Genomic DNA, 20156 nt, shown 5'->3' with positions numbered 1-20156 from the left:
TCTTCATTTATTAGACTTTCTCTGGTGAACTACGGACCTGAGGTAGCCCAGCTGGCGGTACACCAGAGAATATAGATAGCCTAATAATGATTTATATCTTTCTCTGTGGAACTATGTACCTGAGGTAGCCCAGCTGGTGGCACACCAGAGAATATATGAGATAATAATATATGATCATATATATAATTCTCTGGTAAACTACGGACCTGAGGTAGCCCAGCTGGCGGCAGACCAGCGTCCCCAGCGAGGAGTTCCAGCGCTCGTAGCAGACCGGCAGCCATGTTGGAAGCCTCTCCAGCTGGATCTCCAGAAGGGAATTCTCTGGACTGATCCTGTAAAAAACTGAACCTGATTCATTGAAAATCCCCTCAGATAGAGTACGTGTACACCCCAATCACAGGAAAACAGAACAAGACACACACACAAAAAGACTATAGGAGAGGATTGTGGCTATGGAGGACTGTCTGAACCTGTCTGAACAGTAAAAAAAACCTGAACCTGATTCGTTGAAAATCTCCTCAAACAGAGTACACCCCAATCACAGCAAAACAGACAACACTTCAGAAAGACTACAGGAGAGGATCGAGGCTATGGAGAACTGTCTGAACCTGTCTGAACCGTAAAAAAAACTGGACCTGATTCATTGAAAATCCCCTCAGACAGGGTCCAATCACAGGAAAACAGAAAATACTACAGAAAGACTACAGGAGAGGATCGAGGCTATGGAGAACTGTCTAAATGGTTCCGATAACTGCAAAACAGGGGATCAATGGTGGGATTGATTTTTAGCTTGAGGTTTTTTTTTCCCAAACCCAGTTGGCAGAAAGAAGGCCTAAATCAAAAGTGGCTACAGAAACAACACCTGAAATGCTCTGATGTGATAGAGTCTACAAGCTATCGAGTCAACTAACCACTAGACTAAGTGCATTTATCAAATGTCAGTAACTGTGTTTTTCGTGTTGTCTGGTTTTTTTTTGTCTGTTTTCCTTTTTGTGTAGTCTTGTGGATCTTTTTTCCCCTCTTGTCTCTATCCTTTTGTTGATCTTAAGTAGTTTGGTTTGTGCAACTCACACAGTGTCCTGGCCTAAGCTTCTATCAGTAAAGGTTTTATCTACCGAGTGCTTAAGTCCTGGGCCGAATTAATGCCCAGGCTAGATATGGCTGCAGCCAAGGGGCCCCCGCCTGCCACGGGCTTCCCGATGGGCCAAAAGTGAAAAAGTGCAGAATTGTAACAAGATGCAGTATTGAAAAATTCATCTGTCGTGTTGAGTACAGTTGGTAGATATGTTATCCTTAATTCCTAGCTCGTAATTATGACACTGTCTATGTAAATTTGTCCTGAAATTGGTCCTCCGGTGGGCCCTACAACAACCTGTAGTCTAGGGCCCCCAGGCCATCTCAATCCGGCCTTGTTTAAGTCTATTTCCCCCTCCCCTTCTCTCCAGTGGATAATAAGGTCGACGGAGGGAGCCAATAACATCGCTGATTGACACCAGGGAACCAGTCAGATGGCTAATTGATGACGAGAGACTAGCGGTGGACGGCGAGGCTTCATGTGTCAGAGAAAGTATGTAAATTAATTTATGTTCATTTTTACAGCACATTGTGTGTGTCTGTGTCTGTGTGTCTGTGTGTGTGTGTGTGTGTGTGTGTGTGTGTGTGTGCGTGTGCGTGTGCGTGTGTGTATGTGTGTGTGTGTGTGTGTGTCATTTTTGTCAATGTCTATCTATATGTATGTTTGGTTTAACTCAGGGGTGTCCAAACTTTTTTTTAGTGAGGGCCGAATACAGGAAAATGAACAAGGGGCCGGGCCGTACTTTAGCGCTGACATAGCCTATTGTGTGATGACCGGTAAGGTACCAAATAAACAAGGGAGACAAAAGCTGTCTGGTAGCCCATGATTTAGGCTATTCCAATATTTTCAAGAGGCAATGTAAGAAAAGGTAACAAAAATTGCATCAATATTATTGTGTCAGTGTATGAATTATCCACATGTACACGGTTAACAATTAAGCTTATTATTAATTGTTATTGATATTTTATTATTGCCTACAATCAATCAATGCATGTTTATATGCTGTTTTATTTGTATTTAATTCTTATTATAGCCACTACTTGCTGTTCCCCGGCACTTCATGGGTTAATGTGAAACTCGCGCTCCTCCAATCAGAAGCGCCTCTCTCTTACACACACGCCCGCAGGCAGGGATGAAAACAAAAAGGCAGCTCTTCTCTCTCACAGACCTGTATTAACCTAGACTGGCAATGGGCGGTTCTAGCCAGTGGCAGCTTTTCGGATTGACTGGGCGCAGCCATCTTTGCCTTTTTCGCGCCCTGTGGACGCCTCCCACAGACGTAGCCCCGCCTAGTGGAGACTATCGCAGCTGTGACCCATAGGAATGCATACGATTTCAAACGGTGATTACAACGTTATCAAAGTGGGTTTCAATCATTTTTTGTAAGATTTTGACAAGTCGTAACGTCTAAATTCTCACTCCACTAATGAAATAACCCTCACTACCTCCAAACGTTTTATTAGAGAGCCTGAAGCTGAGCGGTCTTGCCAGATCGGGCGGTTTCCCGCCCAATCGGGGCCGTTGAGGAAGGCGGTCTGTGGGTAAAAATGGACGAAAATAATCAGTATTATCTGGCAACCCTGAAGCCGACTGTTTTCGTTGCCGCTTATGCAGGTTTGTGGATATTTGTGACACTGAATCGGCCATGCTTACGTGTGTAAAGCTTATTTTATGTACTTAACTCAGATGTAATGACAACTGTGTATATAGGTATGTATATTTCTTAAATAAGCCGTACGTTTTCCAGTGAAGCTACCGGTAACTGTGGTATTATTAATACCCCCCCCCCAGGACGCTGAAGGTAACCTAGCAACAACACGGCACAGCACATTGCAGCTGTGAAAATAAGGAGCCACTTGAGAGTGAGACTTTTCTAGAACATTAATTTATACTAGTGCTATTGTTCTAAAGACGTTACACATGGCCTGACGCAACTTAACTAGTGAACCAGTGTTGCAAAAAAAATATTTTTTTTAAACCCCATCGGTGCATGACGTCATTACGTAATTACGGGAGTCTCCACCAAGATGGCAGACTACGATTCGGAGGCTCTGAGAAATCCGAAAATTTCGAGGGGCATTGCCAGTCTAGGTTAATACAGGTCTGTGTTCTCTCCGTGCCTGCCTCCCTGAGTTTAAATGAGCTAGTTCTGTCGTAACCTAGCATGTTTAGCTAACTTGCTACAGCCAAAGAGGCAATTTTACAGGATGGATTCACAAATCAATCAAAAAATAATGTCACTTGTGCGAAATGTGTTTACAGTAGGCTACAGCATGATACTATTCCTACTGTGGGTTAAAGTTACAAATAAAAGTGCTAAGCAATCGCTAACGCTAACCGCTAATTAAGTTCGGAGTGTTTATAAGCAGCTGTTGCCGTAACTGTGTCCTCTTGGTGACGGACGGCGCTAACATAACAATGCCATAATATCATTACTACCAAACCGCCGATTACATCTTATTTTAACAAGGTGATGAAAAAGTACCCAAACTACCCCGGCCTCAAATGAAACTTGAAAAATATCTTAGCATCATGCTTTAGTTTCCAGCCTGTCATCCTGAACTCAGCATGAACAGGTCTGGGTTCCCATACATAGGATTTTGCAAACTAGTTCATCTGTGTTTGTTAGAAGGTATTGCTCATTTGTGGTCAAGCCAAAATATTTCCTTTGAATGCAGCAACTTATTAGCAACCATCATTTTCCCCTTGTTTCTCTGATAGGACTTCTACCGTAACAAAGAAGAAACAACTAGCCAGGTGGAAGTGGAGAAGTTTTAGCGGGTGGCGCCACTTGGTGTTCAAACTCAGAATTGCAACAGAGTTACAATGTAGGTCAAATGTAATGTGCGGGCCATGTTCAATCACATTTTAAAAATCTGCCGCGGGCCAATAAAAACGGGCTCGCGGGCCGGAGTTGGCCCGCGGGCCTTAGTTTGGACAAGCATGGTTTAACTGGTCAAAGAATGGTCAAACGCAATTTCAAACGTCTGTGCTAACCCTGTTGCATAGATTTTTGACAATAAAGTACACTGGACGTGACGTGACGTGACGTGACGTGACGTGACGTGACGTGACGTGACGTGACGTGACGTGACGTGACGTGACTTGACATCATCTCACCTTTGCGGGAGTCTGTGACTGAGATGTCCTCGGTCACATTACAGAAGGACGTCTCCTTGCTGTCCCCCAAGCCACCGCCACCGCCGCCACCACCACCACCGCCGCCACCAGCCGGGCTCTGCTGTGAGGCAGGCTTCAGCAGCAGCTTCACTGCAGGTACAGAGACACACGCACGTATACACGTATACACACGTATGCACACACACACATGCACAAGTGCGCATGCACCCACGCATGCATGCACACACATATACACCCGCGGGCACACACGTACGCACACACACGTACGCACACACACACACATATACATGCGTGCGCACACACACACACACACACGTACGCACACATACATGCACACACACACGCACACACACACACAAACACACACACACACACACACACACACAGAGTAACATCTTGTTATTGACTCTAAGTGAATTCAGCTTTAATCTCAGGCCACTGCACTGTGTGCGCGTGACAAATACACACACACACACACACACACACAGACACAGACACACACGCACACACACACACACACACACACACACACACACACACACACACACACACACACACACACACACACACACACACACACACACACACACACACACACACAGAGACACAGACACAGACACACACAAACACCCACACACCCACAAATTTAGATCTAAATCACAGCTACTTTCCAGTAAATGAAACTGCTCAACCACTTTAATACAAGTTCAACTGCATCACACACGCATGCACTCTCTCTCTCTCTCTCTCTCTCTCTCTCTCTCTCTCTCTCTCTCTCTCTCTATCTTTCTCTCTCTCTCTCTCCTTTCTCATGCGCACCCTCTCCTCTCAGCCGCCACTTGTTACTAAATCCATTTAGCCTATCTCAGAGTGCTGGTAGGTTAGAAGCCACCGCCAAAATGCCACACAGTCCCCGTTCCCCTCTGCCATTTATCTGTCCATGTCCCATGCCAGTGCAGCTGAGGTCACCCTGCCCAGTCCGCCACTCGGGGACTCGAACACACAACCTACCGTAAACTCTTGGTAGTAGACACACGCTAACCATCGACCAAAATCAGGGGTGTCAAACTCAAATTGACTGAGGGGGAAAAATAAAACATCTGGAACAAAGCCGCAGGCCGAAACTCAATATATGTATTTTTTGAACGGACTAAAATTGTGCACACACACACACACACACACACACACACACACACACACACACACACACATACTCCCCACACACATACTATTTAAATTTCACAAACAGATTCATAGTTCAAATGTGCCTATCCTATTGCATATGAGTTTGAGCATGAGTCTGACATCACTGAGCTATAACTAGTCAGAGATGGTTGGTGTCTTTGGTGGGGTCCGCATCATAGTGGCTCATTCATTTCAAAGAGCCATTCAAAAATCTGGCCAATTCGAACTGTTTTCACATATTTGTTCAGTGTGAAAGGTACACTGTGCAGGGAATGGTCAAAAAAGGTACTGCAACTATGCTGCTCATTGAAACTGCCAAATTTGATCTTTACATGAACATTTACTAAGAAATAAATTAATATTTTCCAGTATGGCCCAAGTACAGTCATTTTCGCAGCTAAAAGTCTATTTCTTGAAGCGTCAATATAGTCTTTATTCTGTCCTGCGATTCCTCAGTGCGAGCTGCCATTGATATTTAAGCAATACATGCACGGATTATTTTTTCACTGGAGAAATTGAATCCTGCTATGGACTTCTACACACATAGAGGTCTGGTGAGAACCAGGCTATTCTTTACACCAGGCAGTCCACCAAACCATGGAACAACTTAACCACACACATACACGCACACACATACACACACAAACACACACACATATATACGCGCGTGTGCGCGCACACACACACACACACACGCACACGCACACCCACACCCACACCCACACACACACACGCACACGCACACGCACACCCACACCCACACACACACACACACACACACACACACACACACACACATACACAGGAGGGACCATCACACAATATATATGCACACTCTAATGTTGTTCATAGGTCCCTGTTGGGCCTATAAAAGGGCAGAGATCCCCCCCCACACACACACTCACTTCCCCACTCCCTATACACTCACACACACACATACACACACGCATGCCCGCACACACGCATACACACACACACACACACACAGACCCACAAACACACACACACACACACCCACACACCAACACTCACACACACACACGAAGGTTCTATAGGACACCATCTCCAGTCCACTCCCATTCCAATACATGTACGTAGCTGATGCAAACTTGTCTCATCACGAGGACGCACAGTGAATGTTGATTGGTGTATATTTAGGAAAAGGTCACATTGATTTCACTGAATAATGGGCTGCGGGAACAGCAGTGGCAGTGGTGTCGATGACGGAAGGACAGACAGACGCAGGCAGGGACGTACGGAGACACAGGAGACACACACACACACACACACACACACGCATGCAGTGTCGATGACGGAAGGGCAGACAGACATAGGCATGGACGTACGGTGACACAGGAGACACTGGAGGGATGGGGGGAACAGACACATACTCACATGCATGTACACACACAAACAAACACACACACACACACACACACACACACACACACACACACACACACACACACACACACACACACACACACACACACACACACACATAACAATGATGCATAGACAGACGGATGGGCGTACAGGTCACTTACCGACGTGCCATACCCCCACCGCCACTCCTCCCAGTAGCCCCAGCACACACACACGCACACACACACACACACACACACACACACACACACACACACACGTGACTTACCGACGTGCCATACCCCCACCGCCACTCCTCCCAGTAGCCCTAGCACACACGCACACACACACACACACACACACACACACACACACACACACACACACACACACACACACACGTGACTTACCGACGTGCCATACCCCCACCGCCACTCCTCCCAGTAGCCCCAGCACACACAGCAGAGCCAGCAGTCTCACCAGCCTCTGGCCCACCGCCTTTCCCCCAAACGCCTGGTACACTGCGGAGTAACACACACATTTTACATTGCATTACACATACCACACACACACACACACACACACACACACACACACACACACACACACACACACACACACACACACACACACACACACACACACACACACACACACACACACACACACACACACACACACACACACACACACACTTTTCCCATTGGTTTGTAGGTGAATGGGGGGAAATGAGCCCTGTGAAACCTTTTTTGTAAATGGAGAAATTGAATTTTAGCAGAATTCAGCAGCCTAACATTTCCCAAAGGATAGTTGGCAAGGTTTCCATTGGAGTCATTCCAGTTATTATGGTATCTGCATGGTTCTCTCACTTGGCCAGAGTTGAAATTGTAAATGCCGAAGCTCAGCTGTGCCTCTTCACGTCGGCAATACAGTCAGCTGGACCTGAGCTTCTTCTACAACTGTACGGTAGGCCGATTTATACTTATACAGTAAAGCAGTGACATATTGGCCACGGTAAATAAAAGCAGTGCTCTTCCATCACAACAGACAAACTTTTGAACTTTTGAACTTTTGATGGTGATTCTGCTATTCTGACATAAATGTGTGAACAAGTGTGTACACATTGTTATTATTATAATATATATTTTTATTATCTTATATTATCTTATATTCCATTCCATTCCATTATATTACATTTATATTATATTATAATTGTAATAGGGTGGATTGCCCTAATGTGGGCCACTGCCTAATGTGGGACACCTAAGCTTCAGGGGCTCTGGCTCCTCCCTAAACTAATGAATGTCAGTGAAACTATGGTAAAAGCAAAGCTCTACTACCATGTGACCAAAATAAGTTTACATTTTAACTATCCAATAAAAAATTAGGGTGGGGCAATCATCAAACAAGAAGCACCTGCTGTGAAACCATCCAAAAGGCCAATGACATAGAGTTTTTACTAAATTAGTGTTAAGGGTATAACATCTGTGTGTCTGTGTGTGTGTGTAAGGGGGATGTCTCAATATGACACACACACACACACACACACACACACACACACACACACACACACACACACACACACACACACACACACACACACGCACGCACGCACGCACGCGTGTTGTCTTGACATTGTAATAGTCTTCAGAAGTCCGAAAACCCAAAAATGGCCCACATTAGGGCAATCCACCCTATATTAGTTAGTTTTTAATTTCACTTAGCTGTCCTAAGTTATGGCATAAAATGTGTTTGTTTGTTTAAAATGTGTGTGTAATTTGTATGTAATTTATTATGTAAGCCTACTGAAGCACTTGTGACTTTCTTGACTGTAAGATGGAGCAACACTCCCTACAAATTCGTTTTATTTACTTTCTTCATGAGTGAGTGTAATTAGGCATTATATTGTAAAGCGATCTGTGTGCCGTACTGATTGTAAAAGCCCGGTGTAACCAAAGAGCACAGAATAAACAAAGATTTGGAACTTTCTGTGGTAAAAAAAAATGCATTCTAGGACACTTGAAGGACAGGTTATTAGCTGCCACACTGACTGACTAAAAACTTTGTCACTGATTAACCATGACGCCATTGTTATCTGCTGAGTAACGTTTTTGTGTATTTCTTTAGCTAGCTGACTAACTTAGCTGACTAACAGCTTTTTTAGCAACTGAATCACTAGCATGCTTTTGTTAGCTGCTAAATAGCCAGCATTGGCTTTTTGTTGCCCCTGACGACTCCACCTGACTGATGACATACAAGACACTGATGGATATCTGAGGATTGCCGTTGGAGGGAAAACAAGCGGTCTCGCTGTTTCTGTGTTGAATTGCATTCCTACTGTAACCCCCCTGTGACCAAGGCTGGACTGGCCATCTGGCATAGCGGGCATTTGCTAGTGGGCCCCGCAGCCTCGTGGGCCCACCATCATTTCTGAAAATAGGAGCCCACAAGGGTGCGGGGCCCACCGGTGGGTCAGTTCTGCACTGCTAATTAGGAGGGACCCCTTTAAGTCAAAAGTGCCCGGACCCTATTTCTCCACCAGAGTGGCCCTGCCTGTGGCTGTGATCCAGGCCCGCTCACAGCTTTCGGCCGGGGCTGGGACAAAGTCTTTTTAAAGGCCCCTCCCACCCAGGGAAGCCAACAGAGAGTTGTTTGACAATTCTGGGCCCAGGGAGAGAGGGATTGGGACAGTATGTACAGTACGTATTGGTTTTGGGGCCCTTTCAGCCAAAGCTGTCAGTGGCCCAGCGCAATATAATGAGGACCCAATTCTGAGCCCGAGCCAGAACAACGGATCCATCGTGACTCAGGCAGACAAAGCTGATGCTCGGAGCGCAGGGCATCTCTCCTCTCCTCTCCTCTCCTCTCCTCTCCTCTCCTCTCCTCTCCTCTCCCCTCCTCTCCTCTCCTCTCCTCTCCTCTCCCCTCCCCTCCTCTCCTCTCCTCTCCTCTCCTCTCCTCTTCTCTCCTCTGACTCAGTCTGACCCATATCAGTGTTCTGACCCGTATCAGGCAGCCCCTGTTGTAAGCATCTGGTGTCGGCATCAGGGCCAGGCCCTGTTTTGGTCATCTGATACTCCGGGGGGGTGACAGAGAGGAGCTGTTCCCACTGTTACTGCTCACCAGATGCAGATAGGGTGCCAATCAGGGCAGCAGGGGTGCCGACAGATGGCGACAAAGGGGACAGGTAGTGTCCCAGGGCCCAGGGAGAGAGGGGGAATTGGTTCGTCATTACATTGTATCGATGGGGGTGGGGGGGGGGTGCTTTCAGATGACTGTCCTGGGCCCAGACAAAGCTGTCAGCGCCCCTGCAGGGCAGTGTCACACAAGGATACGTCTCATGGCAGCAGCGTTTCTATGCATTTAGGGGTCCTTGGCAAAATATAGGCATGCATGGGGCCCTTTTCAATTACTTTCACTGGTATTTACCATGACAGGGCTGACTGTTGGGGGGGTGGGCTTGAACGCACAAATTTGGTTTGGGCCCTAGGCAATTGCCTAGTCTGCTTATTAGCAAAACTGGCTCTGCCTAATGGCCATTGGCACCTGACAATCCGTTAATCTCACTGAATTGCCGGCCTACATTTACTGAAGAGTATACTATACTTATTAACATTGAAAATGCACAGTGGTCAATTGTCCTGGGCCTAGGGAGAGAGGGGGGCCAGAATTGGGTTCTCATATGTATTTAGAGGGGGGGTATTACATGACTTTGTTACAGGTCCGGTCAAATCTGTAAACGGCCCTGTATACACACACACACACACACACACACACACACACACACACACACACACACACACACACACTTGGAGTCGTTCCACATTTTGTCTCTGATTAAAATATCTGCTGTAATATAATGATTATGCCCCAGCTAAATAAATACTACACTAATCTGTATAGCAAGCATGCTGTTGTTATTATATCCATGTCCGGAGGGCTTGCCTTGTTGTGGTGTTGCCGTGGTAGCCTTGACCCATGCGGGGGGGCCCTGCGGTGCCCCCCCCACCCCTGCCGCCGCAGCCTCCAGTGGCCCCCCATATGGCACAGAAGACCCCGTGGCCACCGTATTCTCGATCACAGACAGTGACTCAGCGCCCAGACTCTGCAACACACACACATACACACAGAGACGCACGCAGACATACCGTACACACACATGCGCGCATGCGCACACACACGTCACACACACGCATACACAAGTCGTTCACACACACACTCACACGATGACAGACAGTGAATCAGCGGCCAGACTCAGCAACAAACACACACACACACACATACAGACACACACAGACACATACACATACACATACACATGTCGCACACACACACAAACACACACACACACACACACACACACACACACACACACACACACACACACACACACACACACACAGGGCAACAACCTCTTCTAATCCCATCTGGGCCGAATAAGCACAGACACACACACACACACACACACACACACACACACACACACACACACACACACACACACACACACACACACACACACACACACACAGAGATGCTCTCTCTCTCTCTCTCTCTCTCTCTCTCTCTCTCTCTCTCTCTCTCTCTCTCTCTCTCTCTCTCTCTCTCTTTTTCGCGCGCCCGCGCACGCACGCTCTGGGGGTCATCCCAGGATTTAAAATCCAAACCAAATCCTCTTTTTATGTCTCTTCTTTTAAAGAGAGAGAGAGAGAGAGTAGCAAAGGGAAGTTTTAGACAGGATTTTTTCAATGTACTGTATACAGCACCAGGTGCTTAGGATTCATCCCAAAAATGGCAAGAACTGTGCCCCACCGACTGTAAAATAACTTGATTGTACCAACACTACTACACAATTGCACTACGTACACACTGTACTGTAAAATAACAATGGGCTAAAAACTAAAGCACACTTCATACTGTAAAATAACCTTGTGCCAATAATCTACACTATTGCAGTGTAGAATAATCCTGCATTGAGCCGAAAAATAGTTAGTTGTATACAGTATGTGCCAAATTTAACTCTCACAGTGTTGGTCCTGCACTGCAAAATGGACTGTGTAAGCAATTTACAAGTACAAGTAAAGATACAATTGAACTGTTTTGACTAAGGCACAGGTGTCAAACTCAAATTCACTGCGTGCCCAAATCAAAATCTGGGATGAAGTCACGGGCCAAATTCAATACTTATTTTTTTTAAATGCACTGAAATTGTACATTAAGTATACACGCTCAGTACTTAAAGTTTGGCAAATAATTAATTCCCATCATAATAGGCCTGCTATTCTATGTCTTAGTATGTGCTGTTACAATGTCTGGAACCACTCTCAATTCTTGTGATACACAATTGTTTGCCCTCAAGTTATATTTTCTATATACTGTATTAATGGTGTATGTGGGTGAGCTATAACACACAATTGAAATGATCTCGCGGGCCAAACTAAATGGCTCCGTGGGCCATATTTGACCCCCCGGGCCCGAGTTTGACATCCCTGGACTAAGGAGACCTCAGTGAACTTCACTGACAGTCCTGGACTCATGTACAAGGCACATTCTACACCGCGTGCACTGTAACCCGACCCCTCACTAATGTTCACTGTTTACTAACACTAGTGTGCTGTACACCCCCAACACTGCAACCTAGCATGTCACTTCACTAATGTGTACACTGCACTGTCAACAACTTTGTTGCACCTGACTTGCCAGTCGGCAACATTACTTTACATTACGCCAGACATGTCAGTCAAAAGGTAAAAGTAAAAGTAAACAAAAGCACTATTCCGACGGGACTAGTTTTATGTATGGACATGGGGTAATGTGTTTTTGATCTCAGGATGTCGGTAAAAGAAAAGGCCGATTCGGACTGGATTGAAATATCTCAGTAAATGAACAGAAAGTAGAAGGGGTTGCTCCTCACGCACCTGTGACTGCCCTTGTCGTCACGCGCGTGCCAACCCCACAATATATTATTGATTTTTGAGCACATTATTGTGCATCCATGGAGCCTTTTGGTCCCGTGGAACAACTCTAATAATTTCCTGTTGGTTTACTAACCCATCAAAATCCATTCTAATGCGTCCGCATGCGTGTCCTTTCATTTGGAGAGAGCATTTGACCATGCTGTCCGATTTTGACAGTTAACACAGCTTGGAACAACTCCCTAAAATAAAACGGTTTACTACAAGGCTGTAATGTTTGCAAGCCCGGAGAGATTTGATATATTGTGCGTTTCGTGCGCTTAACCAGACATCTTTACATGCGTACTTAGCTTTCGATCTGCTAACTCTGCGCTGGTTGGATGAAATTTGTGGTTGTTAGAGTTTCAGAGTTTTTCATTAACAACACAGTCTATTTACCTCATTAGGTACGATGTTCTAACTGGTGTAAGAGCTATGTAATATCATGTGCTAGTGCTAACACTATGAATTCACTTTTACGTTACTATTTGACACCTATGCATTACACTGACGCTTTTATCTAAAGCGACGTCATGTAAAGGGTTTCGATAACAGGTCCTGGATCAATGTGCGTTTAATTAGGTGCCTACAGTAGGTGGAAGATATGGACTTTGAACCTGCAACCTTCCGATTGCTACCAACTGCCTGATCAGTAGGCTACAGATGCCCCACACACCACAACGTATCATACACTACTACAAAGACATCAGGCAACACCACATGGCAAACCACCCACCATGCCACACCAGCACCACACCATCATACCACCACAACACACCACACCACACCATACCATACCATACCACCACACCACACCATACGTACCATCACAACACACCACACCACACCACACCATACCATACCATACCACCACAACACACCACACCAGCACCACACCACACCATACGTACCATCACAACACACCACACCACACCATACCATACCATACCACCACAACACACCACACCAGCACCACACCACACCATCATACCACCACAACACACCACACCACACCATACCATACCATACCACCACAACACACCACACCAGCACCACACCATCATACCACCACAACACACCACACCAGCACCACACCATACCATACCACCACAACACACCACACCAGCACCACACCACACCATACGTACCATCACAACACACCACACCACACCACAACATGTCATCATACATTGCGTATAGATGACACGCTGATTTGAACCCACTATCGCGTGTGTCCAAATACGCCTTTTCAAGTTAAAGCGTGCTCCACAACTTTAGGGATGGTTTTGGTTTAGGCACAATTTAGCTAGGAATTCGCCTAATGTCGCTGTTCTTGGCAAAAGTAAAGCAACATAAACATTGCTTTACTGACAGATTAGGTTTAGGGATGGCTTTGGTTAGGGCACAATAAAGCATATTTGCGTTTAGAAATGCGCTGTGGCAAAAAAAAACGCAGACACGGCGGGAAAACTGCACAAACCTCGTCACTCGTGTCAAATGTGCATGGAAGCGCTTTACCATTGCGTTTTGGAGCACGCATTAACTTCAAAAGGCGTCGCAACAACACGCTGAATGCACTAGCGTGCGATACATACACTAAAGCATGATGACAGCCTGCACACCAGCACCATGCAACTCCACACCACACCACACCATACCAAACCACACCATACCATCACAACACCACACCACACAATACCACCACAACACAACACACCACACCAGCACCACACCACACCACACTACACCACACCACACTACACCACACCATGCCACATTACACCATGGGACAATACACCAGAGACACAACACCACACCACACCAAACCACCAAAACATGCCAGTACTCCACAGCGCACTACACTGACACACCACAACACACCACACCATGGCACAATACACCGATGACACCATACCACGTCACATCACACCATGCTACATCACAACACGCCACACCACACCATGCCACACCACTCCACACCAGTGACACCATAGCACACCACACCACACCACACCACTCCACACCAGTGACACCACACCACGTCACATCACACCACTCCACACCACACCACGTCACATCACACATGCTACACCACACCACACCATGCCACACCACACCACGTCACACCACACCATGCTACACCACACCACATCACACCACGCCACACCACACCACACCACTCTACACCAGTGACACCACACCACACCACTCCACACCACACCATGCCACACCACACCTCACCACGTCACATCACACCATGCTACACCACACAACACCACGTCACACCACACCACACAACACCACAATACAATACACTACACCACACCACACCACACCACACTATACCACACCACATAACAACACAACACACCACACCACAATTACACCACACTACACTACACACCACACCACACCATACTATACCACACTACACCACACCACACCACAATACACCACACTACACTACACTATACCACACCATACCTTACTATACCACACTACACCACACCACAATACACCACACTACACTACACTACACTATAACACACCACACTATAACACACCACACTATAACACACCACACAACAGCATGCCACGCCACACCAGTGACATTAACACTCTTTCCAACACCACACCATGCCCCATCAACACCACAACACGCCACACCACGCCACACCACACTACGCTATGACACAAAGCCACACCACACCATGTCACAGCACACACAACCTCCTGACCCATCCCCCATCCCCCATCCCCCCTCCACCTCACCTCAGGTGGTGGTTGGGAGAGAAGAGAGTGGAGCTCTCACCATGTTTACCCAGGCCCAGGGTGTCGCGGAGGAAAGCTCCGGCCGCTCTCGCCCTCTCTCTGGTCAGCCACGGGGCTCCATGCGCTCCCCCTGAAGTTACCCCTGGAGGGAGGGAGGGAGGGAGGGAGGTGTCTCTGCTCTCCGCTTTCTAAAAACTCCTGGAGGCACTGCTCTCTCCTTTTTCTAAAACTCCCGGAGGTTCTCTCCTCTCCCCTTCCTAAAAGTCTGGGAGGGAGGTGTCTCTCCTCTCTACTTTCTGAAACTCCTGGAGGTGCTGGTCTCCACGCACCAGTCTCTACAAAAACGATCTAGGTGCTCCTCTAACTCTTCATTAAAACTCTTGGGGGGAGGAAGGGAGAGGGGGTCTTCTTCTTCAGAGGTGCTTCGCCTATCCTCCCCGAAATTCTTAAACGGTCCAATCTGCTCCCTTCTCCTCTCTATTCTCCTCTCCTCTCCTCCCCTCCTGCTGTCCTAGCTTTACCTCGGCCCTCCTCTTTGGAAGTCGCTACTCTCCTCTGTTCTCTTCACTCCTCTCTCCTCTCCTGGCTGTCCTCTCTTCACTCCTCATTCCTCACTCCTCTCTCCTCTCCTGGCTGTCCTAGCAGCTCACTTCACTCCTCTCCTCTCTCCTGGCTGTCCTAACTTCACCTCTGTCCTTCTCTTTGGAACTCTCTCCTCTCTTCACTCCTCTCCTCTCCTGACTGTCCTAGCAGCGGTGGCGCTCACTTCACTCCTCTCCTCTCTTCACTTCCCTCTCCTCCCCTCTCCTCTCCTCTCCTCTCCTCTCCTCCCCTCTCCTCTCCTCTTCTGTCCTAGCTGTCCAAACAGCAGTGGTGCTAACTCCTCTCCTCTCCTGGTTGTCCTCGCAGCGGTGGCGCTCACTTCACTCCTCTCCTCTCTTTACTCCCCTCTCCTCTCCTCTCCTCTCCTCTCCTCTCCTCTTCTGTCCTTGCTGTCCAAACTGCAGTGTCGCTCACTCCTCTCCTCTCCACTCCTCTCCTCTCCTAGCTGTCCAAACAGCGGTGTCTCTCACTCCTCTCCACTCCTCTCCTCTCCTGGCTGTCCTAGCAGCGGCGGTGGCGCTCACTTCACTCCCGTTGAGGCAGAATGCAACTCGGGATTTTCACCTCACAAAGAGACAATGAGGTCAGCAGCAGAGGCCTAAAAGAATGGCGCCGTTGTTTGCGCAGGATAGTGTGTGTGTGTGTGTGTGTGTGTGTATGTGTGTGTGTGTGTGTGTGTGTGTGTGTGTGTGTGTGTGTGTGTGTGTGTGTGTGTGTGTGTGTGTGTGTGTGTGTGTGTGTGTGTGTGTGTGTGTGTGTGTGTGTGTGTGTGATTGGGGGGCTAGGCTGCGAGGGCTGAACCGGTTCTTTGTGGGGGCTGCGCCCACCCACCCCCCCACCTAAGCGCTGATAGCGGAGTAGGTTGCTTAGTAACCCTTCTCACCTGTGCCAGGCCCCAGCATGCTCTCTCTCTCTCACACACACACACACACACACACACACACACACACACACACACACACACACACACACACACACACACACACACACACACACATTCACACACACATGTACGCACGCACACACACACAATTGCACGCACACACGTATGCACACACACGCACGCACTCATGCACGCACGCATACATACATTTCGCACACATGCACGCCCGCCTGCACGCACGCGTACACACACACACACACACACACACACACACACACACACACACACACACACACACACACACACACACACACACACACACACACACAGATGACTTGATGACTAGATGACTGGCCGGCCTTCTAGCAAAGGTCATAATTAGGGATTGTTGAAAAGCCCTGTGTCAAGTCAAGCATGGTCAGCACAGGTGTGTGTGTGTGTCTGTCTGTGTATGTGTTTGTGTGTGTGTGAGAGAGAGACAGAGAGTGAGTCAGTGTGTCTATCATGTGCGTCATGTCAAGCAGGGTCAGTGCAGATGAAAAGCCTGTGTGTGTGTGCGTGTGTGTGTGCGTGCGCGTGCATTTGTGCATGAGTGTGTGTGCACAGGAAGGTGAGCCCAGATGTAAAAGTGGAACAAGCTCAGCTGGTCCAGGAACAGCAGTGCCTTTGTGCTATTGCGTGTGTGTGTGTGTGTGTGTGTGTGTGTGTGTGTGTGTGTGTGTGTGTGTGTGTGTGTGTGTGTGTGTGTGTGTGTGTGTGTGTGTGCGCGCGCACGCTGGTGTGTGTGTGTGCGCGCGTGCTGGTGTGTGTGTGTGTGTGTGTGTGTGTGTGTGTGTGTGTGTGTGTGTGTGTGTGTGTGTGTGTGCAGGACAGGTGCGTTGAGACAGGTGCGTATATAGGTAGGGGCCCTGCTCCCCCTCGTGTCGGAAGCAAACAGCGGCCGGTTTCATTTCCTCCTCTCCTCGCGCCGCTGTTCATCTAGGGCACACAGGCAAAGGTGTAGGTTTTGCCTGGAAAGTGGTGAGGACATTACAATGGCTAATTGTCCAGGCAAGCTATTTTGCATGATATAGTATTTCTTTTTTTTGTGATCAATTTTTTTATTGACATCAATCAAAATATTCAACACTTACATGCATAGACTGTTTTTTTGTTTACAATATCTTCCTGTACAGAGTATTGACGTCATTTTGTAATAGCTTCCTTGATCACATTGAATGATATATGAACACAGAACTGAATTTCCCCACCCCCCACCCTCACATCTGTCCATAACCCTCCTCCCCCCACCCCGCGGTCTGCTGAGATACCGTATTTCTGAGAAAGTGGTGGGGACAAGCTAGGTTCATCTCCAAAGTGGTATGGACATGTAGCCTGGCGACGCCGTACTCCACCCAAAGATTTTGGCTATGCACCTAGTCTGGCAAAAGCCTCCCAGCTCGGTTCGCTCACTGTTTAGCCAATCAGCAAACAGTCGCAGAACTCACCCGCAAAGTCGTTTGGTTAAGGTAACTATTCACACTTTTTGTTTTGTTATTTGTTTGCTTTTGCGACGCTATATCGTAACAGTCATGCTAATAAAGCACAATATGGGTTTTAATTTGAATTCGGCACCCCAATGAATTTAAATGGCAGAGCAAGATCAGACCATCTCCCACCCTCCACGGAGACGGATTCCTCTTGGCTTTGACCAGACTGTTTGATTGGGTCAACAGTCGCTTTCGCTCAGGCAAATGGACATGTCCCCATCATCCACACCTAAAATTACACCCAGGCACGCAGGGCCCACCGACAGCTTTGACTGGGCCCGGGACGAAGTCATCTGACAGGCCCACCCATGCCTGAACTGGGCTCAAAAAACAGCTCACACAGCTTCCTACTTCTTTTACAGGTACCTCTGCCAAGGAGGCCAATGTTTTTGGTAGCGTTGGTTTGTTTGTCTGTCTGTTTGTCTGTCTGTTTGTCTGTTTGTCAGCTGGATAACTCAAAATGTTATGAAAGGAGTTTGATACAAATTTTGTGGAGCTGTTTGAAATGACAAAGGGGGGAAGTAAGTACAGTTTGGTGGTGATCCAGATCACAATCTGGATCCAGGATTTTAGAAAAACACAGATTCTTCACCATTGCAGGATAGGGCGAATTTTGACATTGCAGTTTCTAACTCCACAAAAACAAGCCAGAAAGACCTGAACAAAAAAAGGGAGTAACATAGTGAAATGTTCTATCACACAGCTTCCTTGTCGGAGGTCTGCACTCTCTGAGTGGATGTCTTTTTTTGTAATTAAATTTTTTATTGATATTTCATTTTTTCTTAAAGGAACAGTCCACCATGTTTCAATAATCAAGTGTGATCTTCTCTGACCTGAGATGAGTTCCTCCCGACTGCCTTGTCCTCGCCGCGCCCCCAGTCAGCAACGCACGCGGCACAATCTTGTTAGCATTAGCTTGCCTCAGCTTTGCAGCCGGATGCATTCGGTGCCTTAAGTTAGACCCAATTGTTCCACGTGTTCCCTATTTAAACACCCCTGCTCGACTAGTACACTGATCCAAAAGTTGTTGCACAAAATGAAACGTGGCGATTTCCTACCTAGATAAAGAAATGGCATTGTAATGGAAGGCGTAGTAACACATTCAGAGACAGTACTTCGACGCATTGATATCTTCACTCCTAGTCCTCTCGCACGAAGGGAGAGGGGTAGGGGGGAAGGGGGGAACTACTTTGTAGGTGTGAAGACATCAACTCCTAAATAGCACCAAACATAGAATTTTATGGCTAGCCTATATAATGACTTTTGAGGGCCCCATACTTATATTTTGCCTAAGGCCCCAAATCTGCTAGATCTGTCCCTGGATGCAGGACTCGGGGAACCAACCATGTGGTCCAACCTGAAACACCTGAACCCTTGTTCTTATTAGGTGTAGGCAGGGCCGGCCCATGCCTTTATGGGGCCCTAAGCAAAATTTCATCCAGGGCCCCCATACCACCAAAACAGATGCTTCACAAGCTTCATTTACTGTACTTGCACGGGTAGGAGCAAGGTACATAGGTCAGCTGACTAGGGGAAATGGTGGAGAGTTCATTTCTTCCTGGAACTTTGCTCCTCACAGGGGCCCCTGGTGGCGTGGGGGCCCTAAGCCATCGCACAGTTCGCCTATGCCTCGGGCCGGCCCTGGGTGT

The 20156-nt window shown here is 47.4% G+C and overlaps 1 protein-coding gene across 1 annotated transcript in view; it reads right to left on the bottom strand.

Annotated features, from left to right (window-relative positions):
* The window catches only part of tmprss5 (transmembrane serine protease 5), a 38704-nt gene extending 21707 nt beyond the window's left edge, over positions 1 to 16997 (bottom strand). The window contains exons 1-9 of the mRNA XM_063206330.1: positions 16979 to 16997; positions 15493 to 15634; positions 15290 to 15406; positions 14977 to 14980; positions 14725 to 14775; positions 10712 to 10871; positions 7177 to 7287; positions 4196 to 4345; positions 207 to 342 (exon numbers count right to left, since the gene is read on the bottom strand). Coding sequence (XP_063062400.1) covers positions 207 to 342; positions 4196 to 4345; positions 7177 to 7287; positions 10712 to 10871; positions 14725 to 14775; positions 14977 to 14980; positions 15290 to 15406; positions 15493 to 15634; positions 16979 to 16997 — 890 coding nt within the window. The remainder of the gene's footprint in view (positions 1 to 206; positions 343 to 4195; positions 4346 to 7176; positions 7288 to 10711; positions 10872 to 14724; positions 14776 to 14976; positions 14981 to 15289; positions 15407 to 15492; positions 15635 to 16978) is intronic.
* Between the last annotated feature and the right edge of the window lie 3159 nt (positions 16998 to 20156).

Source organism: Engraulis encrasicolus, chromosome 9 (assembly GCF_034702125.1).
Source record: "Engraulis encrasicolus isolate BLACKSEA-1 chromosome 9, IST_EnEncr_1.0, whole genome shotgun sequence".
In the NCBI taxonomy this organism is placed as follows: Eukaryota; Metazoa; Chordata; class Actinopteri; order Clupeiformes; family Engraulidae; genus Engraulis; species Engraulis encrasicolus.
The sequence above is the reverse complement of the archived record's forward strand: the minus strand, read 5'-3'. Positions and strand labels throughout refer to the sequence as shown.